The sequence below is a fragment of the Ursus arctos genome, unplaced genomic scaffold (genome assembly GCF_023065955.2).
Source record: "Ursus arctos isolate Adak ecotype North America unplaced genomic scaffold, UrsArc2.0 scaffold_13, whole genome shotgun sequence".
In the NCBI taxonomy this organism is placed as follows: domain Eukaryota; kingdom Metazoa; phylum Chordata; class Mammalia; order Carnivora; family Ursidae; genus Ursus; species Ursus arctos.
Window position 1 is genome coordinate 67,467,347 of NW_026622797.1, and position 25,837 is coordinate 67,493,183.

General features: G+C 39.9%; 1 protein-coding gene across 4 annotated transcripts; it reads right to left on the bottom strand.

The window, feature by feature from the left end:
- Window positions 1–961: 961 nt before the first annotated feature.
- PM20D2 (peptidase M20 domain containing 2) lies at window positions 962–17,428 on the bottom strand. Of its 4 annotated transcripts, XM_026511825.4 has the most exons (9): window positions 16,843–17,428; window positions 14,625–14,773; window positions 11,016–11,158; window positions 9,601–9,755; window positions 7,339–7,404; window positions 6,760–6,895; window positions 5,591–5,698; window positions 5,171–5,362; window positions 962–3,222 (listed from the first exon to the last, which is right to left on the bottom strand). In XM_026511825.4, exons 1-8 carry the CDS (start codon window positions 17,290–17,292, stop codon window positions 5,208–5,210), a joined length of 1,362 nt encoding a protein of 453 aa, XP_026367610.1. In that variant the 5' UTR covers window positions 17,293–17,428; the 3' UTR covers window positions 962–3,222; window positions 5,171–5,207. The 4 variants fall into 4 exon arrangements, with proteins under 4 accessions (XP_026367610.1, XP_044244820.1, XP_048081852.1 ...); XM_044388885.3 differs by having other exon boundaries at window positions 962–5,362; XM_048225895.2 differs by lacking the exon at window positions 7,339–7,404 and having other exon boundaries at window positions 16,843–17,425.
- Window positions 17,429–25,837: the final 8,409 nt, after the last annotated feature.

Here is a 25,837-nt window from a genome sequence, read left to right on the forward strand (position 1 = left end):
CTTCTGTTTGTTTCCTAAAACCTTCTGTTACCTTGTTTGTTGTGTGGCTTGTCTTACGTTCTGCTCTGTGGGCCGGTAAGAAGTCAAGGTAATCACATGGGGAAATGTCACTGAGTTTGGAACGCTGAACATACTTTTAAATTATAATTATCTTTGCTTTATGATTAGATAAAGCTGACATTGTGGAAAGGCACAATTCGTGTGTGCACCTTCATAGAGTGCTCACGACAAAGGGGACATGGCAACGTCAGAGGCTGGACCACGGACTAACATCTGATGGGAGAGACCCAGAGATAAAAACCCAAGAGAACCATGGTTGCAATCTCTTTCTGCCTGGGATGATTTTCTATCACAGGTTCTTCATACACATACACATATGCAAATGCATACATTATATATATATATATAATTTTTTTTTTTTTACATGGGACCTTCTCTTAACACACACGGCGCGCCTGGGTGGTGCAGTCGTTAAGCGTCTGCCTTCGGCTCAGGGCGTGATCCCGGCGTTCTGGGATCGAGCCCCACATCAGGCTCCTCCGCTGGGAGCCTGCTTCTTCCTCTCCCACTCCCCCTGCTTGTGTTCCCTCTCTCGCTGGCTGTCTCTGTCAACTAAATGAATGAAATCTTTAAAAAAATAAAAATAAAAATAAATAAAAATAAAAAATAAAAAATTCTCCATTATATGAGTAATATGACATTTATTTTTTTTTCTTTAGTTTTTTAAGTAAACTCCACACCACATGGGGGGCTTGAACTCACAACCCTGAGATTAAGAGTCCCATGCTCTATTGACTGAGCCTGCCAGGTGCCCCGACATTTACAGTTTAAAAGCAAATCCTCATCTGTAAAACTGATGAATTAATAAGAGAATAATATATCACAAGGTAATCGAGAAATTGTACATTAGGTTCATGTCTTTTCTTATCTCCATGTACATTGAAAACAACCACAAGACAACTGTTATTAAACGTATTTATTACCATTTTAGATTTTCACACACACTTTAATATGTATGTATTAAAATATTACAGGAACTACTATCACCTGATGGTGGTAGAGACTGCTTACTTGAAAATATTAACGTCATACATAGCAAAATGCATCATCCTCAAATGAACTGCAAAAGGCCCAAAGTATGTGAAAGAGATCGAGACGGAGCTTATCAGACCTTACAGCCTTATAAAGAGTTGCTAGCCAGCACAAAGATAACAGATTTATGTTACAATGAAAATGTGTTTTGTAATTTGAAGGCTCATACACAATGCAGGGCACTTTCCAGAAGACTAAAGAGATGCTTTGGGTAAAAAGTAAGAAACGTATAAAACACAAGTATCAGAAAGATTTTTTTAAAGAGTATTAGACAATCATCCTTTAAAAAAAAGGGCTTTTAATATCAATTTCTTCTATCCAAAGAGACGTGACTCAGGTATTTTTAAATATTTTAGAAACACTTCTCAAACATTTCCAAGACAGTAGCTTTCAGATGTTCCCTCAATACCTGGGTTGCTCAGATGAAGTAAATCTTACGAGGGCTCCCCACCAACCAGAAGCGTTTTCAGGCTTACGCTTACCTCTTCTTACCACCCTGAGCTTAGAAGTAAGCAGTCCTCCACAAATGTTCACTGAACCCAACTACTGAAACTACAACAGCTAAAATGTCAACGTATCGATAACTCAACAGGCCTTTGGAAGACTGTGGGAAATCACACACTGTCAGTTTACACAAGTATTCATAAACACACGACAACGTTCTAGTTTATCCTAAATGCCTCAGCCCTTTTGAGTGTTATACAAAGAAGTAATTAAAAGGATACATTTCCTGAGTAGTTCCATAAAATATGGGTAGTATTTAAAAACGAAGAGCAGTCTGAAAAGAGGCAAGCTAAACATCAGCTATACTCAGTCTCATTATATGGCATAGAGTCAGTCATGCAGTAATTAAGAGCTCCAAAAGGAAAATCCATCATTACAAAGGAAGCGCTCTCTTATATTCAAACGGCATCCTGAGGATTAGTGATCACTGGTTCCTCTGAAATGAGATTTTTGACTCCAGCATTTATGTCCATGTTTATTTATACTTTTTTTTTTTAAAGATTTTATTTATTTATTCAACAGAGATAGAGACAGCCAGCGAGAGAGGGAACACAAGCAGGGGGAGTGGGAGAGGAAGAAGCAGGCTCATAGCGGAAGAGCCTGATGTGGGGCTCGATCCCATAACGCCGGGATCACGCCCTGAGCCGAAGGCAGACGCTTAACCGCTGTGCCACCCAGGCGTCCCTATTTATACTTTTTAGTGTAATGTGGCTCAATCAACTCACTGGTATATAGAAAATAAAGAGGGATTTAAAAATCTGAATTCTATTAACTACTACTAAAGTCAAATGATGTAAGAAGTCAAGGTAAAATCTAGTACTAAAAAAAAGTACCTCTACCTAGACTTTAGAGCACCAGTTCCCAACCTCTTTGCTGACATGATTAATCCATGACGTATTCCAATGAATAAACCCGTATTCTGACCAAGTGTTTCGAAAACTGGAAGGAAAATACAATATTACAGAAACTGCGGTGGGATGCAAATCTTAGCGGTGGCTCCGTATCGGCTCTGCACCCTGGGTTACGGCGGAGAGCGCTGGTGCAGAAGACACCTGCCACCAGCTCCAGCTCCACACCTCGTTCTCTCAGCAAGAATACTTAGCAGAGCGCCAGTAATGCAGTAACGACGGAATCCGAACCTCCAAATTTTGTCTCCGTCGTCTTTAAAAAGTAAATCAATCACAAACAACAAACGCTTTGTATGAACAACAATGAACGTGTGACACTTCACAAAAAACAGGAGGGTATTAGCGTGTTGGGTTCCTGTTAACCATCACTGTTCTAGAATGTTATGGAGGCTTTATGAAATAAAACCGTGTTCCTTAGCGTGCAGGACTTACATAAGGAATTGAAAACCTGTAGTTGAGAAATTTATTAAGTTGATAATGAGGAAACTCATTCCATTTGTGGAAACCGGCGATCTTGGCCATCTCCAATTCTCAGCCAGAAGCCTCTGCTGATTCCTCTCCTGTTTGTGAAATATATACCAACCACGGCTCTTTGAGATTGCAAAGTATCAGACAAGGTGTGTCACGGAAGACCCTGATGTGAAGAGCTGGAAGCCTGGTTGCATAGAGGACAATCTTCAGGCATCAGGGGAGCTGTATCTCACAGTGAAGGTCAATGCTAAAAGAAACAAACTTCTGAAGGTGCCAGAACTCCACACAAGGACAGACCACCGACGAGTTACAACTGTCAACACCAGGGCACTGCCACCTAAACCCCTGTCCCTGTGTTTTCAATTGAGGCTTGCAGTTTTCTCCTAGGAGACGATCTGATTATATGACGTAAGTCAAACAGAAACTGATTTTATTTTGCTGTTATATAGGACAGAGACTGGCATAGTAAATATTTTTTTTAAATAAAGGACCGGATAGTAAATATTTTCAGTTTTAAATAAAGGACCGGATAGTAAATATTTTCAGTTTTACTGGTCACGTGATCTGGTCTTGGTCTCTGATATTTTTTTTCCTATGACTCTCTAAAAATGTAAAGATTATTTTTAGCATGCCAGCCATATAAAATTGGGTGCTTGTCAAATGAGGCCATAGCTTATAGTCCCTTGATATAGAAGAAAACCAATTCTCAACTACTAACTCTCCTTCTTTTTCAACTTTAAATAACTTCAGATAGAATAGGAATTAGGGGTTCAAAGGACTGTAAGGATGAGTGATCTAACTTTCCAAATGGGGAGCTCAAGGCTCAGGGGCCCCGAGTGACTTACTTGTAACAGGCCAAACACTTGTCTTTTACCTTCCATTTTTGGAATACACTCAAATTTGAGGACTCCCTTTAAAATAAAGTATACTAGAGCTTTACTATATTCACAGCTTAAAGTATTTGCTTTACCAGATACTTTTTTTTTCACATTCTTTTATCGTGTTCATGGAATTCACACTAAGAACCAAGAAAAACGCACAATACTTTAAAACTAGTATTGAGAAGGCATGGGGCTTAAGAAGGCTTAGAATTCTGTTCCCTAAACTCAGTAAACTGGACAGGCGGCTTCTAAGTAGAAGCCTGAATAGGGCTGCTGGGCAGAGGTGACCAGTTACATGACATTAATAGTCAAAGCAAACAGACTTTGCTCCTTCCTAACTAAGCCCTCCAGAGCACACTGAGCTACAAAGCAAACACGTCACAGAGAGTCTAACCCCGTCTACATTTTTTCCTATTACGCAAATATGGAATTAGGAATGACACTTTAATGCCATTTCTCAGAGTTAATTTAAAAAAATTTTCACTTTCCTTCAAATGATTTAACTGAAGCTTATTCTTTGTACCAGAGTTTCCAGTTGTTTCCCACAGCATTTCTGATTAAAAACCCGCTTTTATTATCAATGAAAAGATTCTCTAAACCAAAACAGATACGGTCAGATACTCAGAATGAACCTTCCCTAAATTTAGTACTTGAATTTTAAATTATTTCACCACCCTATACCAAAAAATTTAAAAAAAAAAATCTTTCATGGGTCAATTCTGAATATAAAGTTTGAAATCCCTTGAATCTTTTAAAATACACTTATACAACAATTGAATTTATAAAATATTATCACTGGTAAGCCATGTATCATCCAAGTTGTTTAAGAAATGCCATCACTGGGGCACCTGGCTGACTCAGTCGGTGGAGGGTGCGACCCTTGATCTTGTGGGGCTGTGAGTTTGAGCCCCAAGTTGAGTGTAGACAGATTACTTAAAAATAAAATCTTAAAAGAAAAAAACGAGATGCCATCACACATATCAGCTCCTAAAAGATCACAATTGCATCAAACATAGATTTGTGAAAATCTTCATTTTATTTACTTAAATTAATTTTATTACTTAAATTAATTTTTTAAAATAAACTGTATGCCCAATGTGGGGCTCAAACTCATGACCCGGAGATCGGGAGTCACATGCTCTACTGGCTGAGCCAGCCTGGTGCCCTGAAAATTTTCACCTTAGAGATGAGGTCATGTGTGTTCTCCACATCATGTCCTCACTTTTCAGGTAAGAGGAACTTGACTCCCTTAAGACTAAAAATTAAGGATGCCCTCCTCCGTCATTAAAAAAGATTAAAGAAAAAAATCATTACTTCTTAATGATCCGTAAGTGGCTCCTAGATCTTCTTTTTATTCTACCGTATTTAAAAACTCTTCTTCTTGAACTTTCAATTTAAAGTCCTCTTTGATTCTCTCTAGTAACTCTGGTTTAAAAATAACATCCAACGCAGTCATGGCCAGAGCTTTGGCGGTACGTAAAGTGTAGAACTGAGCTTCATGGGATCCTAAAAGGTGGAGAAAATAAATGAAGAAAACGCTGTATTTATTATAAATTACTGTACTGGTTTCAGGTTAGCACTCGATATCAAAACCGCCTCTCCAAATGCCCACCACAGTACAGTATTTCCTGAGCTCATGTTAGACAATGAAGTAACAACAGGCTAAACGGAACGGGCAGCTACTACCACAAAAAGAGAGCATATGCCGACACGTTCGCTTCTAAGAACACTTACCTGCAGCTTCAGTATATTGTTCAGTATGATTCAAGGCATCAGATCCAATGTAAAAATATGGATGAATCCCAGGAACCACAAAAGTAACATTTCCAAAATCAGTAGATCCTTGAAAAGGTAAGACAATCCATGAATTTCTAATTGCTAGTCCAATGAACACCAGACCACGCTTATCCAATCTCTATATACCTGAGATGATTTACCACTCCTTTCCTTCTAGAAATTCTCTACTCCTTTGGCTTCCATGACTTGACTCTCTCCTGATTGACTGGCTTTGTCTCCTCTAAATTGCTTCCTCTGCCTGTCTCCTAAGTGCTGGTAATCCCCAGGGAGTCATCTTTGGGCTTCTTCTCTGTGTACTTGGGTGACCTCAAAAACTCCTGTGTTTTCAATCACCTTTCAGATATTGACAACTTCTATATCTCCAACCTAGACATCTTTTGGGGGTTCCAGATTCAATAGGCTACTGAACAGCTCCACTTAAAAGTCCTAAAAGCAATTCAATCTTAACATCCTAATATATACTAACATACCATACCCTAACCTGCTTTCTCTTGAACTCCTTATCTCAATAAATGACATCAACACCCCATTTCTATGGCCAAGTCCTTTTGAGTCCACCTCATCAACATCTCTTATTATATTTTAGGAGATACATTTCTAACATGCAAACATATTAGTAATGATGCTTTTAAAAGGAATAAAATCTAAAATAACCCTCAATACACTGTTGACTATTTAAATTCTAATAGCTGCTTACTAAACAACTATTAGTAAACAACCATAACAGGCACACCTTAGAAACTGAAATGCCCCCTTATAACTACTTGCTAGTCTGCCTGGTGGAGAATGAACTAAAATTCTACTTTTCCTTTAAGAAGCTTACTTAAAAATTAGAACTAAACAAATTTAAACACTAGAAATATTTAGAATACAAAGGAAAAAGTATGCTGGTTATTTCTAAAGACAAATCTGTTCATTTAACACTTTACATTCACTGAAGAGTTCCTTAGTTCTTTCCCCTAACCGTGAGGTTTGTGAAAAATATTATTAAAAACAAGAGCAATACCTCCCTACCTCCAAAGCTGCTAAACAAAACCATTTAACCAAAGGTGGTATTTTCCTTCCTCAAACAGCACAATATAGTATATATGAAGGAACCTAATTACCTGAAGAACCATTCAACGTTGCATCTTCTGAAATAAATTCTATTCCCAGTTTTTTCCCGTTTTCAATGTAAGCTTTCCAGAGGCTCTTATTTGGAAGAACATTGTAATAATCGTGTGCTCCACCTTTAATTTCTACCTAATAAGAAATTATAAAACACGTTTTGAAATAAAAAACTCATTCACTATCTAATTTTCAAACCAGCAAGAGGTTTAAGGGCACACTTTCCCTTCCAGATATAAACTCTCTCAAATATTTTACCCTTAAAAAATATGTCTTTTCTGGGGCACCTGGGTGGCTCAGTCGTTGAGTGTCTGCCTTCGGCTCAGGGCGTGATCCCAGCGTTTCGGGATCGAGTCCCACATCGGGCTCCTCCGCTGGGAGCCTGCTTCTTCCTCTCCCACTCCCCTGCTGTGTTCCCTCTCTCGCTGGCTGTCTATCTCTGTCAAATAAATAAATAAATAATCTTTTAAAAAAAAAAGTCTCTTCTATAATGAGACTTCCCTGGGACCCTATCTCCTAGTGTGATATATGCACCAAACCCACGATGTCACCTTGCTCTACTGGCCAGTGAATCTCACCTTTAGTAACTTCGGTAGGGTGTGGGGGGAGCCCAGGAATCTCCACACTGCTCTAGGCTGTAGCCTCTAAAAGAAAAACTTAAGCTTTACTCATATCCAAAATACAAGCTGACACTGACCCCACTGCCTGGTCTGAAAGGTTTAAAAGTACCCTGAGAGAAAGACAGAAGGTTCACATGAAGAAGGGTTGACTATGGTCCTCATTTATTATTTATTTATTCTTTAAAGTAATCTCTGCACTCAGGGGCTTGACCTCACAGCCCTGAGATCAAGAGTTGTATGCTCGGGGCGCCTGGGTGGCACAGCTGTTAAAGCGTCTGCCTTCGGCTCAGGGCGTGATCCTGGCGTTCCGGGATCGAGCCCCACGTCAGGCTCCTCCGCTATGAGCCTGCTTCTTCCTCTCCCACTCCCCCTACTTGTGTTCCCTCTCTCGCTGGCTGTCTCTATCTCTGTCAAATAAATAAATAAAAATCTTTAAAAAAAAAAAAAAAAAAAAAAAAGAGTTGTATGCTCTACCAACTGAGCCAGCCAGCACCCCGGTCCTCACTTACTAATTTCAGCATTTCAGTGTGTGAAGATTTACAAGCAGTTCATAGATGGCCAGTTAAAGAGGATTCACAGATTTAGTTTTGATTAAATCCAAATGGGTAACAATTCCTCAAACTAAAGGTAATACCAATAACACCAGTAAAAGCCAATTATAAAATGGCACGGTGGACATTTCTTCTATTCTTAGCAACATTTTAGTTAGAAATAATGACAACCTGGTCATATATTACAAGCCAGCCAATACATAAAAAAATTATTAAGAGACTATTTTAAAGATTTTATTTATTTATTTATTTGACGGAGAGCCAGAGCCAGAGAGCACAAGCAGAGGGAATGGCAGAGGGAGAGGGAGAGGGAGAAGCAGGCTCTGCACTAAGCAGGGAACCTGATGTGGGCTCGATCCCAGGACCTGGGATCATAACCTGAGCCGAAGGCAGACGCTTATCCGACTGAGCCACCCAGGTGCACCTATTGAGAGACTATTTCAAATTTAAGTTAAAACCTAATAACAATGAACCTCAATCTAAGGGAATATTATACCCTGTGATACTAGCTAATGAAAATACTTCATGTATTTATTCTATAAGTATTTATATTTACAATTATAAATCAGTAAGGGAAGAATGATTAATTTTTTTACTTTGTGGACACTTAAACTGCCCAAGAATCACTGCTACTGTGAGACACCATTACCATCTGAATAAATCATACATCTCCAGTCTAATAAGAGCAGAAACAAATCAGTTAGTAAGGATGAGAGGTAGGCCCTCACTCCTAACAAACACCTCATTTAATTCTCACAAGAACCCAAAGACAGATTATATTATCTCCATTTTTCAAGATAAAATGGGGGCCTAAACATATGCAATAATAATGAGATAGTAATAATGTTTCCTAAGGTTACAAAATCAGTAGGCTGGGAGGCAGCGATCCAGATCTTGGCTCGCCAACTAGACTACCAGCTCCTCCCAGGACAAGATTATGTAATTCTGAAGCTTCTCATTCTACTGTATGCCTTATATGATCGGTACATAAATGTTACTGACTTTATGGTTCAAACGAACAAAGTTTCCTCACTAACTTCTGCATCTATTTTAACCTTCCAGCAAGCCCTAAGTATTTGTATCATTACTGCACATATCACCAAGAATAGCTTTTGCTGATTTTGCCATAAAGTTCCCTTTGTAGGAACTATACTGAGTAATTCTGAAAACATAACTGCCAATAAGGAAGGCTACACCTTGCAAAACAGCAGGTAGTTCAGACTATCAAGAGTTCTTCTGAGAACAGTGTACTGTAGTCCTCCCTACGTGGGCACTGAGTAAAAGGACTACGAATTAAAGACCTTCACATCACCTATTCAGTCAATTGATTTTACATATTCAAAACATTGCCAAGTGAATAAGGGGCAAGGTAGCTTCTAATCTAATTTTTTAAAGATTTATTTATTCATTTGAGAGAGAGAGAGCTCATGTACACGTGCACCTGTGGGGGGGGAGGGGAAGAAGCCACCCTGAGTGCAGAGCCCCATGGAGCTCAATCTCACGACCCTGAGATCATGACCTGAGCTGAAATCAAGAGTCCGACGTTTAGCCAACTGAGCCACCCAGGCGCCCCGGGTTCTAATCTAACTTGATAACAGTTTAATTTAACAACCCCAGCCCCCATATGTATCTCTGATTATAATTTAGATTAACTCTTAAAAGTTCTTACTGTACACCCAGTAGCCAAAGCTGCAGCTCGGAAGCAATCTTCTGCCTTTTTGGTCAAAACTGGAAGTTCCTTCATTGAGGGCGCACGGAAGTAATAGATTAGTTCAGAGTAAGAGGGAATGATATTGGGTTTTACACCACCACTTTTTATTATGCCTATAAAAAGAACCAAATTACTGAAATTGAGCTTGGAGACCATTTCTTTAGGTTAAAGTACACCTAAAAGTTTTCAGCCAGTATGTATATGAAGAAAAACAATTTAAATTTACTAGCTTCAGATAATACCAATCAAAGATTTTGATGTGTTGTACAAAAGCTTCTATACATAGGGTAATACTTTCTAGCTAATAGGAAAAAAAATTGTCTAGATGTATTTTATTCTAAGGAATTTATATAATATTAAGAAATTATGTTGCATGACTATAAAGAAACTGTTAAAAACTTTTATAACTATCCAGCCTTCTGAAAGAGACCTTTATTTCAGTAGGCTTCATTACAACTGTACATTTTGAAAAATTTTTGACCTAAGGGGGAAAAAAAGTGGTATAAGGTTCTGTAATTACCCTTGTGCTTCCAGAATCCAATGAATATTTTAAATGGCATTTAAATTATGAGAACATAATTTTTATGCCAGCAAGAAACCAATGCAGGTCAAAGGTCACTAAGCACTATTAACAGTCAAAACAAATGCATTTATTTGGAACTACACTGAGAAAGAAAATTTATCCATTCAAAGTAGTAACTAATATAGCTATACAAAATCTAAATTTATATGACCTCCTTTCAAAAACATTATTTCTACATATTTCTCTTAAAAAAACCTAAGAAAATTGGTAAAAGTGCAATTACAAACTAATTTCAGCCTATAACAAAATCAGGTAAAGAACAGATATTAAAGAATATTAATATCCCAAGTCATAAGAAAATAAACTAAAAAAAAAATTCGGACCTTCAAGATAGTACTTTATTACTGTCGTTACATTAAGGGGCTACACATAATTTAAAAAGATGTTACTCAGGATTAACAGCACTTGAGAAAATAAAACCAGTAACCATAACTTTTTTTAAGTGGAGGAAATGATCTGTTCCCATTAAAAGACACTGAGGATAACTGGAAAATCAAAATTCAACTTTCAAATACCCACAGAAAGCATGTATGTCCTTATATAAAACCATTATCTGTAACACTCAAAATGACCGTTCTATTTATACATAAATACTCTTAACTGTCTTCTTACCCAATATATACAAACATCCTAGTATTCTGTCACGTGAATTTCTGAAAATGTTTAAAAAATTTGGAATATTCATATGAAATACATAAAATGTTTCCAATTTTTAAAACTTAAGTACTAATTACATTGCACTGAAATATATTAAGCACCATCTATTACACAAAATAGTTGACATTCGTACCATGAACTCTCCAGGTTGGTTTCATTTGCTGTCTCAACACAGACAGATTGTTGTAGGCGAGAACAGCAGCGTCTAATGCATTTACTCCTTCCCAGGGATATGCAGCAGCATGAGATGCTTTTCCATAGTATTTCACAGTCACGCTAGGAAATAAAACACCATTTGGAATCACTCTTTTCAAAATCACTAAAGAAAATCCAGGTACTGTAATTAGAATTACCCAACAAGTATTCAGAATTAATTCAGACTGCTGGAATTTTTATTTGCAAATCATTTGTAGAAATAACAATTTATCTACCTTAGTTATGGTTTACTACTATGTAATATAGTGACTGACACAAAGATGGCATTCCCCAAAAAAGAGAGAAAAAGACAACTTTGCTCAGTCGACCTTCTGTAGAAATTAAATCTGCGTACCACTCAAGTCAAACAAACATGCAATTCTGTATTAGGTGCTGGAATTACAAAAAAGATGGCTCCTGTCTCCTCCTACACTGCACTGTGGTAACGCCATATCAAAGGTCTGCAAAACTCAGATAATTCTGTCTTAAGGGTAGGAGAAGGTAAAGGAAAACAGAAATAGGTGACAATTTGAAATGAGTTGAGACAACCTCTGGAGAGCAGATTACACTCACAATACTATGATACTCTAGCATTGTCAGGTGCTCCTAATATTTTATTAGTGTTCCAAAACAACTGTATCACTAATATCTCAAAATTTTATCAATTATCGTTATTCCACTTTCAGAAAGTTCTCATATCAATCTAACTACTCAGATACAATAAAAAATAAGGTTTAAAGAAAGGATTGCATATGAAATAGTTATTTATAAACACGACTTGCTTAGACAACACTGTTTAAGCCTAACTAATAGTATCTACATTTAAATTATTAAAAAGCTACTCGAGACTTATTTTTTTTTAATGGACTAGATTCAACAGTCCTTGGCATGCTCATATTTCTTGACAAATTCAAAACATTCTGTTAGCAAAGCATCCAAACACATTTTTAAGATTTTGTTGGACACCTGTTATTTCCTTGATATATCTTATCACCATTATATTGAAACTGGAATTTTTTTTAATAAGATTTTATTTATTTATTTGACAGAGAGAGCCAGCAAGAGAGGGAACACAAGCAGGGGGAGTGGGAGAGGAAGAAGCAGGCTTCTGTGATTTACAGATGCTTGAGCGGAAGACAGATGCTTAATGACTGAGCCACCCAGGCGCTTCTGAAACGGGAATTTTAACAAAACTGGTGATAAGTATAAAATGGAAAAGGATGATCTTTATGAAAATGGCTCTAGCCCCATTTCTCCCAGAGCTCAAATCTACGTACCATTAACGCACAATAAACGACAGGAAAAGAAGTGCTAATGGTCATTTTATACCAACATTAGTATTTGAGCATATTTGAAAACCTATTGAAAAAAATATTTTATGATGAGCACTGGGTGTTATATGCAACTAATGAATCACTGAACACTACAGCAAAAACTAATGATGTACTATATGTTAGCTAACTGATCTTAAATAAAAACATAAAAAATTTAAAAATTAAAAAAATAAAAAAATAAAAAACATATTTTAAACAAACTGATATTGAATAATTTTTAAAACATATTCCTTCATTTTCAAAAGCAAGAGCCAGACCAACAATATATTTAGCAGCATATTTAAGGGGAAAATCCTCCTTTAAAATTCACTTTATGAGGCACTTGGGTGGCTCAGTGGGTTAAGCATCTGGCTTTGGCTCAGGTCTCTCAGGGTCCTGGCATAGCCGGGAAGTCAGGCTCAGCGGGGAGTTTGCCTTACCTTCTGCCCCTCTCCCACTCATGCATGGACACTCTCTCTCTCTCAAATAAATAAAATCTTTAAAAAATAAAATAAAATCCAATTTATATGTGTACCTATTTATGTTTATAAATATACTCAAAATGTCTTGGAAGGATATATGCCTCTGGAGAAGGGACAAGATGTGGAAAAGGTGGTCAAATGGACATAGTACTTTATCTTACTGTTAGAGATTTTTAGGATTAACAGATTAGTAATTTTTTTAAAATTTAATTTTAGTTCTTGTTATCTTCTCTGTCTTAAAAGATGGCCAGTGAAAAAGCTAAGAAGCCAGACACTAAGACAAGGCCTGAGGCCAACTGGGCTATGAGGATCAAGGCCTAGAAGCCTACCTCGTAAGTCCTAGAAGGCTAATGGGCTGGGACGCCTGCCTGCAGCTGCATGCCCCTTCTAGCCAGAGGCATTGGCAGAGACTTCTAACCTCTAAGGTTCTCCAGACATGTACTAGTATACACTACCCCTAAATCCAAAGTGGAAAGATTCTTCCTACTGCCACAGTACCAACTCCTGGGGCTAAGAAGGAAGATACCACAACAGTTAAAATGGTCATCCTCTGAAAACAAGGCCTCATGGGATGCTGAGATGTACGGTAACTGAGTACAATCTAGAAGCTCCGCTGGAATGGTTCGGCTATTAATCCCTAGCTTCCCCGGAGGAGAATATGTGGTTTTCCTGAAGCAGCTGAGCAGTGGCTCCTTGAGACTGGCCCACCAACTGGATCATTAACGACTATGATGGAAAGTTCTGGTGTACAAAATTCAAACCACTTCAATGATCCATGCTCCTAAGTACCAAAGAAGTGAGCTCCTCAATGTAGAGAAAAATAAATAAGACGTCATACCAGACAAGTCAGAAAAGTATATACTGGCAAATTCCACTAAAATCCACAGCTGGCTAGTTTCTGTATTCTCTCTCAGAAATATAATTTACCCTCTTTGCAAAGAACTCAAATTACAATAAACAGAGAAATGTGTTTTCTTCCCAAGTCCAATAAAGCTGCCACTTACAAATCTATTCAGTTGCAAAGACAAGCCCATATTAAAGGACAGATATTTTCCTGAATTGCTCAGTTTAAAGTAGAATATGTGGGGACACCTGGGTGGCTCAGATGGTTAAGCGTCTGCCTTCGGCTGCGGTCATGATCTCCAGGTCCTGGGACTGAGTCCCGCATCAGCTCCCTGCTCAGTGGGGAGTCTGCTTCTCTCTCCCTTTGTCCCTCCCCACCTCTCGCTCTCTTCTCTCAAATAAATAATAAAATCTTTTTAAAAAATAGAAATAAAGCAGAATATGTGCTAGGACGCCTGGGTGGCTTGGTCTGTTAAGTGTTCGACTCTTGGTTTTGGCTCCGGTCATGATCTCAGGGCTGCAGGATCAAGTCCCACCTCGGGCTCTGTGCTCAGTGTGGAGTCTGCTTCAGTCTTTCTCCCTCTCCCTCTGCCCCTTTCCGCTCGTGCTCTCTCTCTCTCTAATAAATAAATAAAAAGTCTTTTTAAAAAAGTAGAATATGTGTCAACATATTCTGTTTGCTATTCTAAAGGCACCATTTAACAGTCTAATTATGAACACCATATTAAATTTCAATTAGAAGAGGCTTACCAAATGGTATTCAAAAGAAATCAAGTAAGGCATCACATCATCATTTTTCAATTTACTTTTTAAATGTATAAATATGGAGCTTTAGTCTCCAGTTGGGACATGTAAGTGTTTCAAGAGGCTGTTTTCCACAGTGGAGCTGATTTCAACTTGATTACTCACTCGTGTTCGGCCACATCAGGTAGATAAGCAGCATTCTCTTGGGATGGGTGGGCCATAAAAACAACATCAAGATTTTTAAAAGCCCCTGCTTCAATTAAATCAATTTTGCCACCACCATCTTCTTCTGCAGGGGTTCCCAGGACAATTACCTAGAAGGAAATACCTGTGTCAGAGCAAAACAACAACAAAAATCCTTGGAGGAAAATATCAAACAGGTTCCCTTGCATATGTATTCACAACCTACATTAAAGTCCTTAAACTATGCGGAGAGAGGTTTTGTTCTCTGACACTTAAATAATGCAGTGGGCATAAATCTATAGTGCTAAATTAACCACTAATTTAAACTTACATTAGTATACCAATCTGGTGCAAAGGATGCACTAAAGCTACAACAGGAAACTTTTCCTAATTTTATAACTGAATTTTATATAATTAATGGCAAAGATGAAAAAAGATAAATACTATCTACTGAGTTCCTCAAAATTCTTTAGGACTTGTTTCTTAAAGCGTCTTCTTGACTAAGTCTTTTAGCAATGTGTATAATTATTCATAAACATTTTACTGGTAAAGAACTTTCCAGTTACTTACAAGTTATCCTCACAACAACCCTGTGAGGTAGGTGAACGATGTGTGTCATCATTTCAGGGATGGTGGTGTTGAGGTAAGGAGTGAAGTGCTTTGCCCCAGGACACAGAGCAAGTCTCCAGGCAGAGCAGGGATTAGATGTCCTGATCCTGAGGCCTCAACTCTGATTCCTTACTGAGATACCTCATTAAAAGGTCTTAACTCATTAAACTTTTATGAAGAGCATTAAATAAACCTTAATGCCCCAGTTAGAAACAGCCAACTATTACACAAACTTACTAATTCGATTCCACCAGTTCAACCAGGCAGACTTACTGGTCACCAAACACCTAATTAAACAAAAGAGAACTTTACAGAATAAACATTTTACTTTGATATTTAAGCTTAACTTCTTCAAACAATTTTTTAAAGCAAAGAAAAATTATCTACAAACAACTAATACACTTTCAAGATCATGTATAGGAATATAGTGGAACAAGCTGGAAAAAGTCTTGGCTTGTTAAGGGAGTCAACATAAACTCCATTCTCAGAGAGGAAAGATAACCTTGCTAAAACTATGCATTACCCTTCAAATGCATACATTTCCCAAAGTTGAACCTTCCTTGGAAATCTATAAAGCACTCAAATTAACCTACTTGTTACTCTAAACCCTTGACTCCTTACATCTGATGACTTCTCAAGTTAAATATTGCTGACTTCCCTGAATCTTTCATAAACCTGGTTAAAGTTAAATCTCTCCAGTGTTTCATGCAATGGCAAAGGACACCACCCCCAACAAAACAAAAACCTACCCAGATGCAAAAACAAGTCCCCAGAAGCAGAAAAGAGAAGGCAGCTAAAAGAGAATAAGCCACAAAAGATGAAACTGTAAAAGAAAAGTTACTGACATTGGGGAAAAAACGGGCTACATAATATGAAAAGAAAACCTCGGTCTTGCCCTTAAGCAGAATGGAGACGACTGTATCTTAGCTCACAGAATGAAGGATATACCATCTGAAAAAACACAGTAACACAAGATTAAACTTGCCCTATAACAAACATAAACGACATTTTCCCCGCTTAAAGAAGGAGAAATTTCTTAAAATCATGAAATATTAAAATTTAAGGATGAACTCACCTATGCAGTAAATGTTCATTCACTTCCCCACTTTTTGTGGGGTGGTTGGTAGTTCTAATGCCTGAAAATTTCCTATCCAAAAACCAGTGATTCGAATCACAACAGCTCCTACGACTACCACACAAAAGATGTTTTGGAGCCTAATAAAGAGGGACTATAGGTCTCCCCACAATAACTACTTCTTCCAGAGATTGCACAACCTTGTCAGCAAATTGCGGTTACCTCTGTTACCAAAAATAAATCACAGCGAAAACCGGGCTCGGTTCTCAGTTCTTTCCTTAGGGAGACTCTACTCAATCGTTTACAACTACGTAAGAGAAAACAAAAATCTGGAGCATGTCGCTGGGCGGGCAACGCGTGAGCTATGGACTTCTATTCAGGGGTTCAGCCTTGTGGCAAAGGCGAGGCCGGGACCCTGCGGGGCGGATGCGCACGGGAAGCGCCGAGTGCTGCGATCCCCGGCTCCCGCCCGGCCCAGGCGGCCGAAGGAAGTCCCGAGCCCGGGCCCCACCTCACCTTCACCGGCGGAGGCGGCCCGGGGAGGCTCTCCAGGGCCCCCTTCACGCCCAGCGCGGCCGCCGCCCCGACCTCGGCGATGAGGTTGTGGCCGCAGGCGTGCCCGATGCCGGGCAGCGCGTCGTACTCGCAGAGGAAGCCCAGCTGCAGGGGGCGCGGCGTCGCGCCCACCCCCTGCGGCTCCCACTCGGCGCGGAAGGCCGTGGCCAGATGGTAGTGCGGCTGCACGGTCCACGACGCGGCCGGAGGCTCGCACTCGAAGAAGCGTGTCAGCACGCCGTGGGCCCGGTGCTCCTCGTAGGCCAGCTCGGGCTCGCTCCAGATCGCGCGGCTCAGGGCCCCCAGGCGCTCGGCCGCCTCGTCGATGCGCTCCGCGGCGCGCAGCTTCAGCAGCTCCAGCCGGGAGACGCAGGCGCCTCCCTCCACGGGCCGCTCCTCTCCCGGTCTCATCGTGCGCACAGCCCGTGAGCCGCAGCACTCCGCTACACTGCCGCTCGGTTGCTCCCTCCCAGCGGCCCACCACTTCCGTGCGCGGTCCGCCTTCTGCGAGTATCCGCCAGGGGCCCACAGGTCGGCTCCGCGGCTCCCGGGAGCCCCGCCCCTGAGTCCCGGAGCTCCGCCTCCAGCTCCTGGCCCGGTGCAGGGTCCGCCCCTTCTGCGCCCTGGAAGTGCTCCGCCCGCTGGGGGAGAAGGGAGAGCTGACAAGTGCTCCCAGCGGGGAGCGCTGGGAAGTAGCGGTGTTGAGGGACTCGTCTCTCTTCCGTCTCCTTGGCTGTGCTTATAACTGAATTATGCTTTAAAGTCATTATTACTTTTCTGTTGTTGCTTATTTTCCACAGCAGCAGAATGAGGACGGTTTTATGGATTAATTGGCATCAGACACGGACCAAGTGGACCATAGTCCTTGAAAAATGCCACTCTCCTTCCTAGACTAGTAATAAAAAATTATATAAGGTTTTTAGATCATAAAACTAGATGTCGGTATAAAAATACTATACAAAGAACACTGCTCTATAGATTCCATATTCTTAAAGTGTTCGGTACTGCCCTTACTTTCTTCTCCTTGAGGTTGCTGTGTTATCTAAAGGCTGCAACTACTCTGTGCAGTTTTCTTGTAAGAGTGACACTAGTGTCTAGAACAGCGCCTGGAATATAGTAAGGACTGGGTATGTATTAGCTATTATAGTCTATTTGAGTAGAGTAGAACTAAGAATTTAAAATGAGGGCTTTTTTTAAAGCCCAAACTAAAGAGTTAATAAAAAGATTTATGGTCATAAATATTCATACCATTTTGTTGACTTGGGTGTTTGATTTGAATAGTAACAGCTATGAAAGAGAACACATGACCAGTTTCATTTGTAACTGTAATTGATGCTGAACTCAAGTAACATGATGTGTGCAGCGGCTGTGCACAATATAACTGGGTTTTAAATTACCCAGGGAAGAAATTCAAGATGCCATACTCTTGGTTTCTTCCAGAATGAAGCACAAAGTCTGAGGGGAAAAAAAAAACCAACCTGTTGTTGATGATGTACTCTAAGGTGTTCCACGTACTGAAAGCTTCCATCAGCTTTTCATACTCTACCACCTCTTTCCTTAATTTGTCACGATTAGGTTAAATGAGACACAATACATTCAAATAGAGAAATTATCTATTTTTTAAAAGATTTTATCTATTTATTTTAGAGAAATGTATTTTTCGAAAATAAGTCTAATGGAATCCGCATACATGAAGACTCTCTATTCCTGTTGTAACTATTTCCTATGCTAACAATCCCAGAGTAAATGTCATATTTAAACTCGGAAAATACTGTCATTCTCTTTAACACCCTAACTAAATCTCAGCCCTGAAGGTAACAAATGTGGAATTAAATTCCTAGACACTTATCTATACTCAGTAAATCATACCCTGGTATACTTCTGACAAAAATCCCACCTTTATCTATGAAATACAATATTACTGCTTTATGTGAACAAAACCAATAGGGGACATTTGTGGAGCACTTACCCCGTGGCAAGCACTTAACATGTATCGAGTGCTTTCCCTCTATTAACTTATTTAATCCTCATAACAACGTATGAGTTTGCTAATGTCCTTATTTATCTTTGCAGATTTATGGTCTTTACAGATACAGTGTCGAAGATGACACAGCTAGTAAATAGTGGACCCAGGATGGAACAGAAGCCAATCTGGCTCCCAGTGACCTGCTTTCAGCCACCATGATTTATCGCTTATGTAAGCAGACGTCCAAATTCATAAATGCATCTGTATCTTGTCTATTTACATCAGAACCCATTAACAACCACTTATTTTGAATAAATATACTGTAGCAACTCTGCCTGTTGACATAAGTAGAACCCATGTTTGCTCGTTCTTACCAGGTGACTGTAAACAGCAACAGAAAAGGCATACATATAAGTCCTATATAGAAGCTATTTATGTGGCTTGTCATGAATTAACAAAGCTGTCGCTTGAGGTAGAGGAAAGATAAATTCATTTCAAGCTCTGTTCTGTTCGTGTGCACACACATGCTGTATATCTTGGGTTTCCATTGTGGGCACCCTATATTTCTTGCTCATGGTGCTTTGTACCCTTTTATTTAATAAATGATAATTTGTTGAATGTGTATCTTCCCCAGTAACGCTGGGGAGAAAAGGAATAAAAGGTGCTAAAATGATTACATCCCTAGAGAGAGTGCAGATATTTCACCCGAAAATAAATAAAAGTTAGAGTAAAACCTTAAAAATATATAGAAAAAAGGAATTAGTTCCAAGAGTGCATAGGATTCTTGCTGACTATCTTTTCATTTTAACAATACTTGGAATCTGAACCTTCTTCTCTGGAACCAAACCGTGGCCCTGGGTGATTTGGGGCTACCACTGCCAGCATGCAGAGTGAGCAAACCCCAGTGCTGCTCTAGGATGTTCACTGTTCACGACATTGCCCTAACCGCCTCCCCCTGCTCCCCCACCTCAAATACTTGCAGTTATTTCCAGAGAACCCTCTAGTTGATATAAACATGCAACTCTAACTAGACAGCATAATAACAAATCACTTCTGGGCTAAGATGTTGGAAAAACTGACTGTCGTTTTGGCAGAAAGCAGTGACCTAAGAAGGCAGTGAGCTAAGAATTCAGCAGAAACGTGAATTTTGATTGAAGGTGAAGGAACACAGAGGAACCGTGCGCACACTGTTAAAGAGATAAACCTTTACCCAGACTGTGGGTAACTACTGGATGTTATGAAGCAGGGGAGATGTAAAACCAGATTTTTGTTCTGGAAGAATAATTGATGACCATGTGGAAGTTACGTTGGAAATTGACTTTGGTCTGAGACAAGCTAACCAGTTCCTGCGAAGTCCCGGGATTCCAGAAACATTCCACAGGCGGAAGTGACCAGACTTGGTGCCTGACTGAATGTGTTTGGGGGAAAGGGAGCATGATGGAAAGAAGGAAGAAAGAGGACTGAGGCCTGTCGTGTGAAGAGGTACGTGGATGGTGAAGTCATTAAACAAAATAGGGGCAATGTGAGCACGAGGGGCAAGCTGAAGGATGTGTTAGACAAGTCAAGATGAGGTGGAGGCCCCCACTCGAGAGACTGGCAATAGCACTAAGGAAAGCGTATTTCTCTGTATCTACTATGCATAGTGGTTATATCCAGAGGAGAATTAAACATCCAGGGAATGAAAAAATGGGAGGGAGGGAAAAAATGAAGCTGAGGAAGAAACTCTGGAGAGCGAAAACAAAGGGAAGGAGCAAAAATGTCTGGCAGAATCTTGCTTCTGTGGGTAAGGCTCTATTACAGCTTGTTTTTAAGTTCTGTATAGATTCCTTCAAATGGCCCATGAGGTGAAGGCAGCTATTTCAGAGCCCAGAACGTCCTGGTACACACAGTTATTTGAGGCTCCCTTTGGCTTCCATCTCTGCTGGCAGTGAGATTAGCTGCTCTGCTGACCATGACCGTTCCTGGAAATGAGGACAGTGAGGTTCTCAGAGGAGGCTTCTCCTTTGCCCCGATTCCCTAGGGCTTGTGTACTGCAACACTGGGAGACGGGGCCTGGCCTGTGCTAGAGGGGAACGCTTCTCTCCTAAGGCTATGGTGCAGAAAAACGGAGAGAATTCGTATTGCTCCCCTACCCTCATTGGTAAAACATTTAGAGCTTGGACCCAACGCAGTGCTTGAGGGTCCTTTTTGCGAGTCCTCTCTCAGGCCATGTGTGCAGCTTGGCCATGTGCATACCATCGTTAGTAATCACCTATATTAAAAATCCGCTTCTCAAACTTCTCGGTCATTTCGGTGTTCATTATTTTAAAGTCGCTAGCAGGAATGGATGGTGAAAATGGTCAGAGGGTGGTTAAAATATTTAAGATGTTTTATAAAAGATGTGGTAATGAAGAGTCATTAATAAAAAATGTGTGGTCTAAATATTAATAAATAACATCTAGCAATTAGAGGCATGAAGCAGGCAGCAAACTAAACATTTCCAATAAAACCGATTAAGAAAAAAAAAAGTACAATGTTCCCAAAGGTCTTCTGCATAAAATGCCTTTCCCCTTCTGTTTTGCTACAAGGTGTGAGACCAAAATAAGGACAGACGAGACCCTGGTGGAAAACTTTGGCTGACCAGAAAAGTTCGGAAGCCGAGTTAAGTCTTTCTTACTAGTTAATATTTCAAAATATTTATTGTTTGTTAACAGGACACAAAATAAGCCTCTGACAGTTAAATTGAAACCAGAGCAAAACTAGGAGATTCAATGGCTGGACAGAAGTGGTCAAAAGTACAAATTATGCAAAGGGTAGTTTCAATGATGCGAGACGACTAAATCTTAGAGATCTATTGTACCTCACGGTGCCAATAGCTGACAATTTTAAAACTTTGCTAAGAGAATAGATCTCATGTTAAGTTTTCTTCACACACACACACACACACACACACACACACACATAATAGAGAGGAAGAAATAATAGCAAGAAGAGACTTTTGGAGGTGATGGATATGTTTATGCCATAGATTGTGTTGATGGTTTCATGGGTACATACTTACATCCAAAATCATTAGTTACATACATTAAACACGTACAGCATTTTGTCTGTCAGCCATTCCTCAATAAAGTGGTTTATTGAAAAGAAAAAAAAAAAGAAGTGCTTGTAAGAACCTGAAAACCTTCAAAGAGTTGTACAGATTTCTCCCATAGCCTGGTAATTTCCCAGCTAAAAGGTTTTGGGGGACTGTAATCAAGTCTAGGAATAGTTCATAGCTTAGCTTAAGTAATGGTTGAGAACATTTAAATATCAGTGGTTATGCAACAAATTATTGTTAATTTTACATTTTTAAAACATGCCCCTAAATTGTGTATCCCGTGTTAGTGCAGCAACAAGGGAAAGGGATCTTGTCCTGGCCCCGACACTTTATCTGTGTCTCCTCGGGCATCCCAGGTTCTTACCTATGAAATGAAATTGGACTCAGTTATGTGTAAGACCCATTCTGGAATAAAGAGACCCCATCCCCCCACTGCCCAAGGATCCCATGTTTTAATCATCCTGCTTATCTGCTTCAATAAAATACTTAAATTTTAAAGCAGAGTTTGGTAGGTAAACATGCTTTCCACTTTGATTTAGTTGATCACAGAGGGGAGAAGAAGGGACGTAGTACACTCTAGATTCTGGTTGTTTCCTCCCAGCGCCATTTTCCTTTTCTTTTGTTTCCTTTTTAAATGTCATTTTCCTTATTTTGATTTTTAAATGTAATACATTATTAAAGTTTACTCATCTGTGAAATGGAAACGATGGTGCCTCTACAGCCATCTCACAGGTAGGCTGTGTGCGAATTAAATGAACTCAGTATAATGTAAACACTGAAACAGGGCCTGGCATGTAGTCCTGTAGGTACTCAAAAACAGTAGCTGATATCATTGGGATTATCCACATTATTTTTTTACATGTCACCCTAAAAGAAAAGTCAGCAAAACACAAAAATAATAAAAATTACTTATAATTTATGATCTCATCGCTGTGATTATTGTTACGGAGTAGTAATAATTAACGCGGTGTGTGTGCTTCCAGACTCCTCTCTGTCTCTCTCTATGGATGTACCTTATGTTCATGTGTGTGATACAAATGTAATCTGTTTGTGACTGGGCCCCCTTCGTGGCTCCCATGTGTGTTCTTTTTTCATCTTTAGGCCAGACCGATACATTAAATTCAAGTGCAAACCACTGATGAGGATTACAGTCTTTACTGAGCACTTTGAAAGGAGGTAAAGACAGCATTGCATCATACCCTACAGTGTAATATTTCCTTCCAGTGTTTCTGCATTTCTCCTTGCTTCCAAGTCCCTCTCCCTCTGGCAGTGCCTCACGCCTCCCCTCCTGCACACCACTGCTCCACAGGTACCCCCGCTGCCTCTGGTTCCCCTGCTCGCAACACTCCCCAAAGCACGCAGACTTGGTTCAGCGGAACCCTCTAATCAGGGCACTTTTGGACATACCTCAACCACCTGTTGACTGTACCAGGGTGAGTCAGTTCCTCTGTGTACATGTACTTTGACACACACCAGCGGGAGAGGATGACTCTAAGTTTAATAATTATCTTTCAAGTCAGGAGACAGAAAAGAAGAACCTGGCAAATCCAAGCAGTGCGTGTCCATGCACTGACTCTCTGACCGCGCCCCGCCACCGCCCCCCCACCCCGCCCCGTCGTGGTCTGCTTGGTCGCCATCAGTTCAGCAAGGCACACCCCAAGAGTTCTGGGATGACGGTGCCAGGATGACCTTGATGGCACCCTGGTCCCTTCAACATGTCCCTTGGATCTCTTAACCCAGGGAAAGCCCTCTACTAGCCTCTCTCCATTTACAAAAGTCCGGGTCTATGCTGTGCTTTAAATGAAAATAATAGACATCCCAAGTCCTCAGTCTCTTCTGTGGTTCCTGAGATACTATGAGCATCTGTAATTTTGTGATGAGCTAAACAAAGCAAGAGCATCACTACCATCAGATTACTTAGGTTGTGATGTTTTTTTCTTTTTTTTAAAGATTTTATTTATTTGACAGAGACAGCCAGCGAGAGAAGGAACACAAGCAAGGGGAGTGGGAGAGGAAGAAGCAGGCTCCTAGGAAGGAGCCTGATGTGGGGCTCGATCCCAGGACCGTGGGATCACGCCCTGAGCCAAAGGCAGACACTTAATGACTGCACCACCCAGGCGCCCCATAGGTTGTGATGTTTTAACTGGAAATGTGGCCGCCGTTCCAGAGTGGTACTGTGATGCTCCCCAAGGTGAATCGTGCTGCCACACCAGCCTTGCCAACCTGCTGACCCAGAATTTTAGACAATGTGCTGTCTTTTCATATCTATGTTATGCAGATATCTACTATTTTAGTCTGCTCAGGCTGCCATGACAAAAAAAAAAAAAAAAAAAACAAAAAACGGAGAATAGGTAGATTGAACAATAGAAATTTATTTTCACACAGTTCTGGAGACTGTGAGGCCGTCAGGATTGCTATCGTGAGGGCTCTCTTCCTGGCTGGCAGAAAGCCATTTTTTTCACTGTGTCCTCAAATGGCCTCTCCCTTATGATTGCACAGGGGTGGAGAGAGGGCAGGCGAAGGGAGAGGTAGGGGGAGGGGGAGACCTCTGGTATCTCTTCCTCTTCTTATAAGGACACCAATCCTATTAGATGAGGGCTTCACTCTTATGACCTTATTTAAACTTAATTATTCTCTAAAGGCCCCATCTCCAAATACAGTCACATTGGGGGTTAGGGTTTCAACCTATTAACTTTTTTGGGGGGGAACACAATTTAGTTCATAACATCTACCCAACACCAGCAGTCCAAGATAACCATATAGCAGCAAAGCAGAGGATTTATTTTGCATCAAGATCACATTATAAGCTGTAATGTTAAATATCTCTAAAAAGAGACATTTATAGGAAACACATACACAGAATTAGGCAAATTCTTCATAAAGGCTTTCCAAGTATTTTCCTTGAGAAATTGAAAATTCGTAATATACACTTAGGATAACATTAGAATTTAAAGTGTTAATTTCCTTTCAAGAGAGCATTCCTTGAAATTTCATGTTTTTTCTTAGTGATAAATGTGAATCAGATTACACTGTTCCTCAAAAGCTGCCTTTTACAGTCCTACTTGCTCTAATAAGTTTTTTATGCCAAATAACTAAAATTTAATTATTATTATTGTAAGTTGCTTGACTTCACTAAAACTAGCTTCCTTTGTTATAAATGAATTTGGCTTATGAGAAAAGTTCATTCAAGCTGAATTATGGGAGAAGAGATATTTAATTCCATATTTTAATTTTCTTCAGCCAAATATGATAGCTGGCCAATTTTTAAAAATCTAGAATGTCGGGGTACCTGAGTGGCTCAGTCCATTGAGCATCTGCCTTTGGCTCAGGTTATGATCCCAGGGTCCTGGGATAGACTCCTGCATCAGGCTCCCTGCTCAGTGGAGAGTCTGCTTCTCCCTCTCCCTCTGCTATTCTCCTTGCTTGTTCTCTCTCCCCACACCCCTCAAATAAATAAATAAATAAATAAATAAATAAAACCTAAAAAATTTTTTTTAAAAAATCTAGAATGTCACTTATATTATCATTTTAGAAAAGCAAACACTTTATTCATCGCCTAATTTTTAGCAAACGGCAACAAGTGATGCTGTCATGTTTTTTCTTATCTAAATTTAGTGTATAATTTTACTGAAGTGTTGTTACCCAGATGTTAGTTTCTTTCTCTGGTCACACTTGACCATTCAGAGATCTGCAATTATGAGGACATTTAATGAGGATCCATCATGTTGCTTTGAAAACTTTAAAGCCCAGATTTGACTATGATATTCAACATCGGAATTTAGCACAGAACGGGGGTGCCTGGGTGGTTCAAGTTGGTTGGGCGACCAACTCTTGATTTCCTCTCAGGTCATGATCTCAGGGTCATGGGATTGAGCTGTGTGTTGGGCTCCACACTGGGCATGGAGCCTGCTTGG

Excerpts from the sequence above, each read along its gene's own strand:
- PM20D2 (XM_026511825.4), bottom strand. The coding sequence starts at position 17,292 with ATGAGACCGGGAGAGGAGCGGCCCGTGGAGGGAGGCGCCTGCGTCTCC. Across the intron at positions 11,159-14,624 it reads CCTGATGTGGCCGAACACGA|CGTGACTGTGAAATACTATG; the intron begins GTGAGTAATCAA and ends TTTATTTCCTAG. Across the intron at positions 5,699-6,759 it reads AACGTTGAATGGTTCTTCAG|GATCTACTGATTTTGGAAAT; the intron begins GTAATTAGGTTC and ends TACCTTTTCAAG.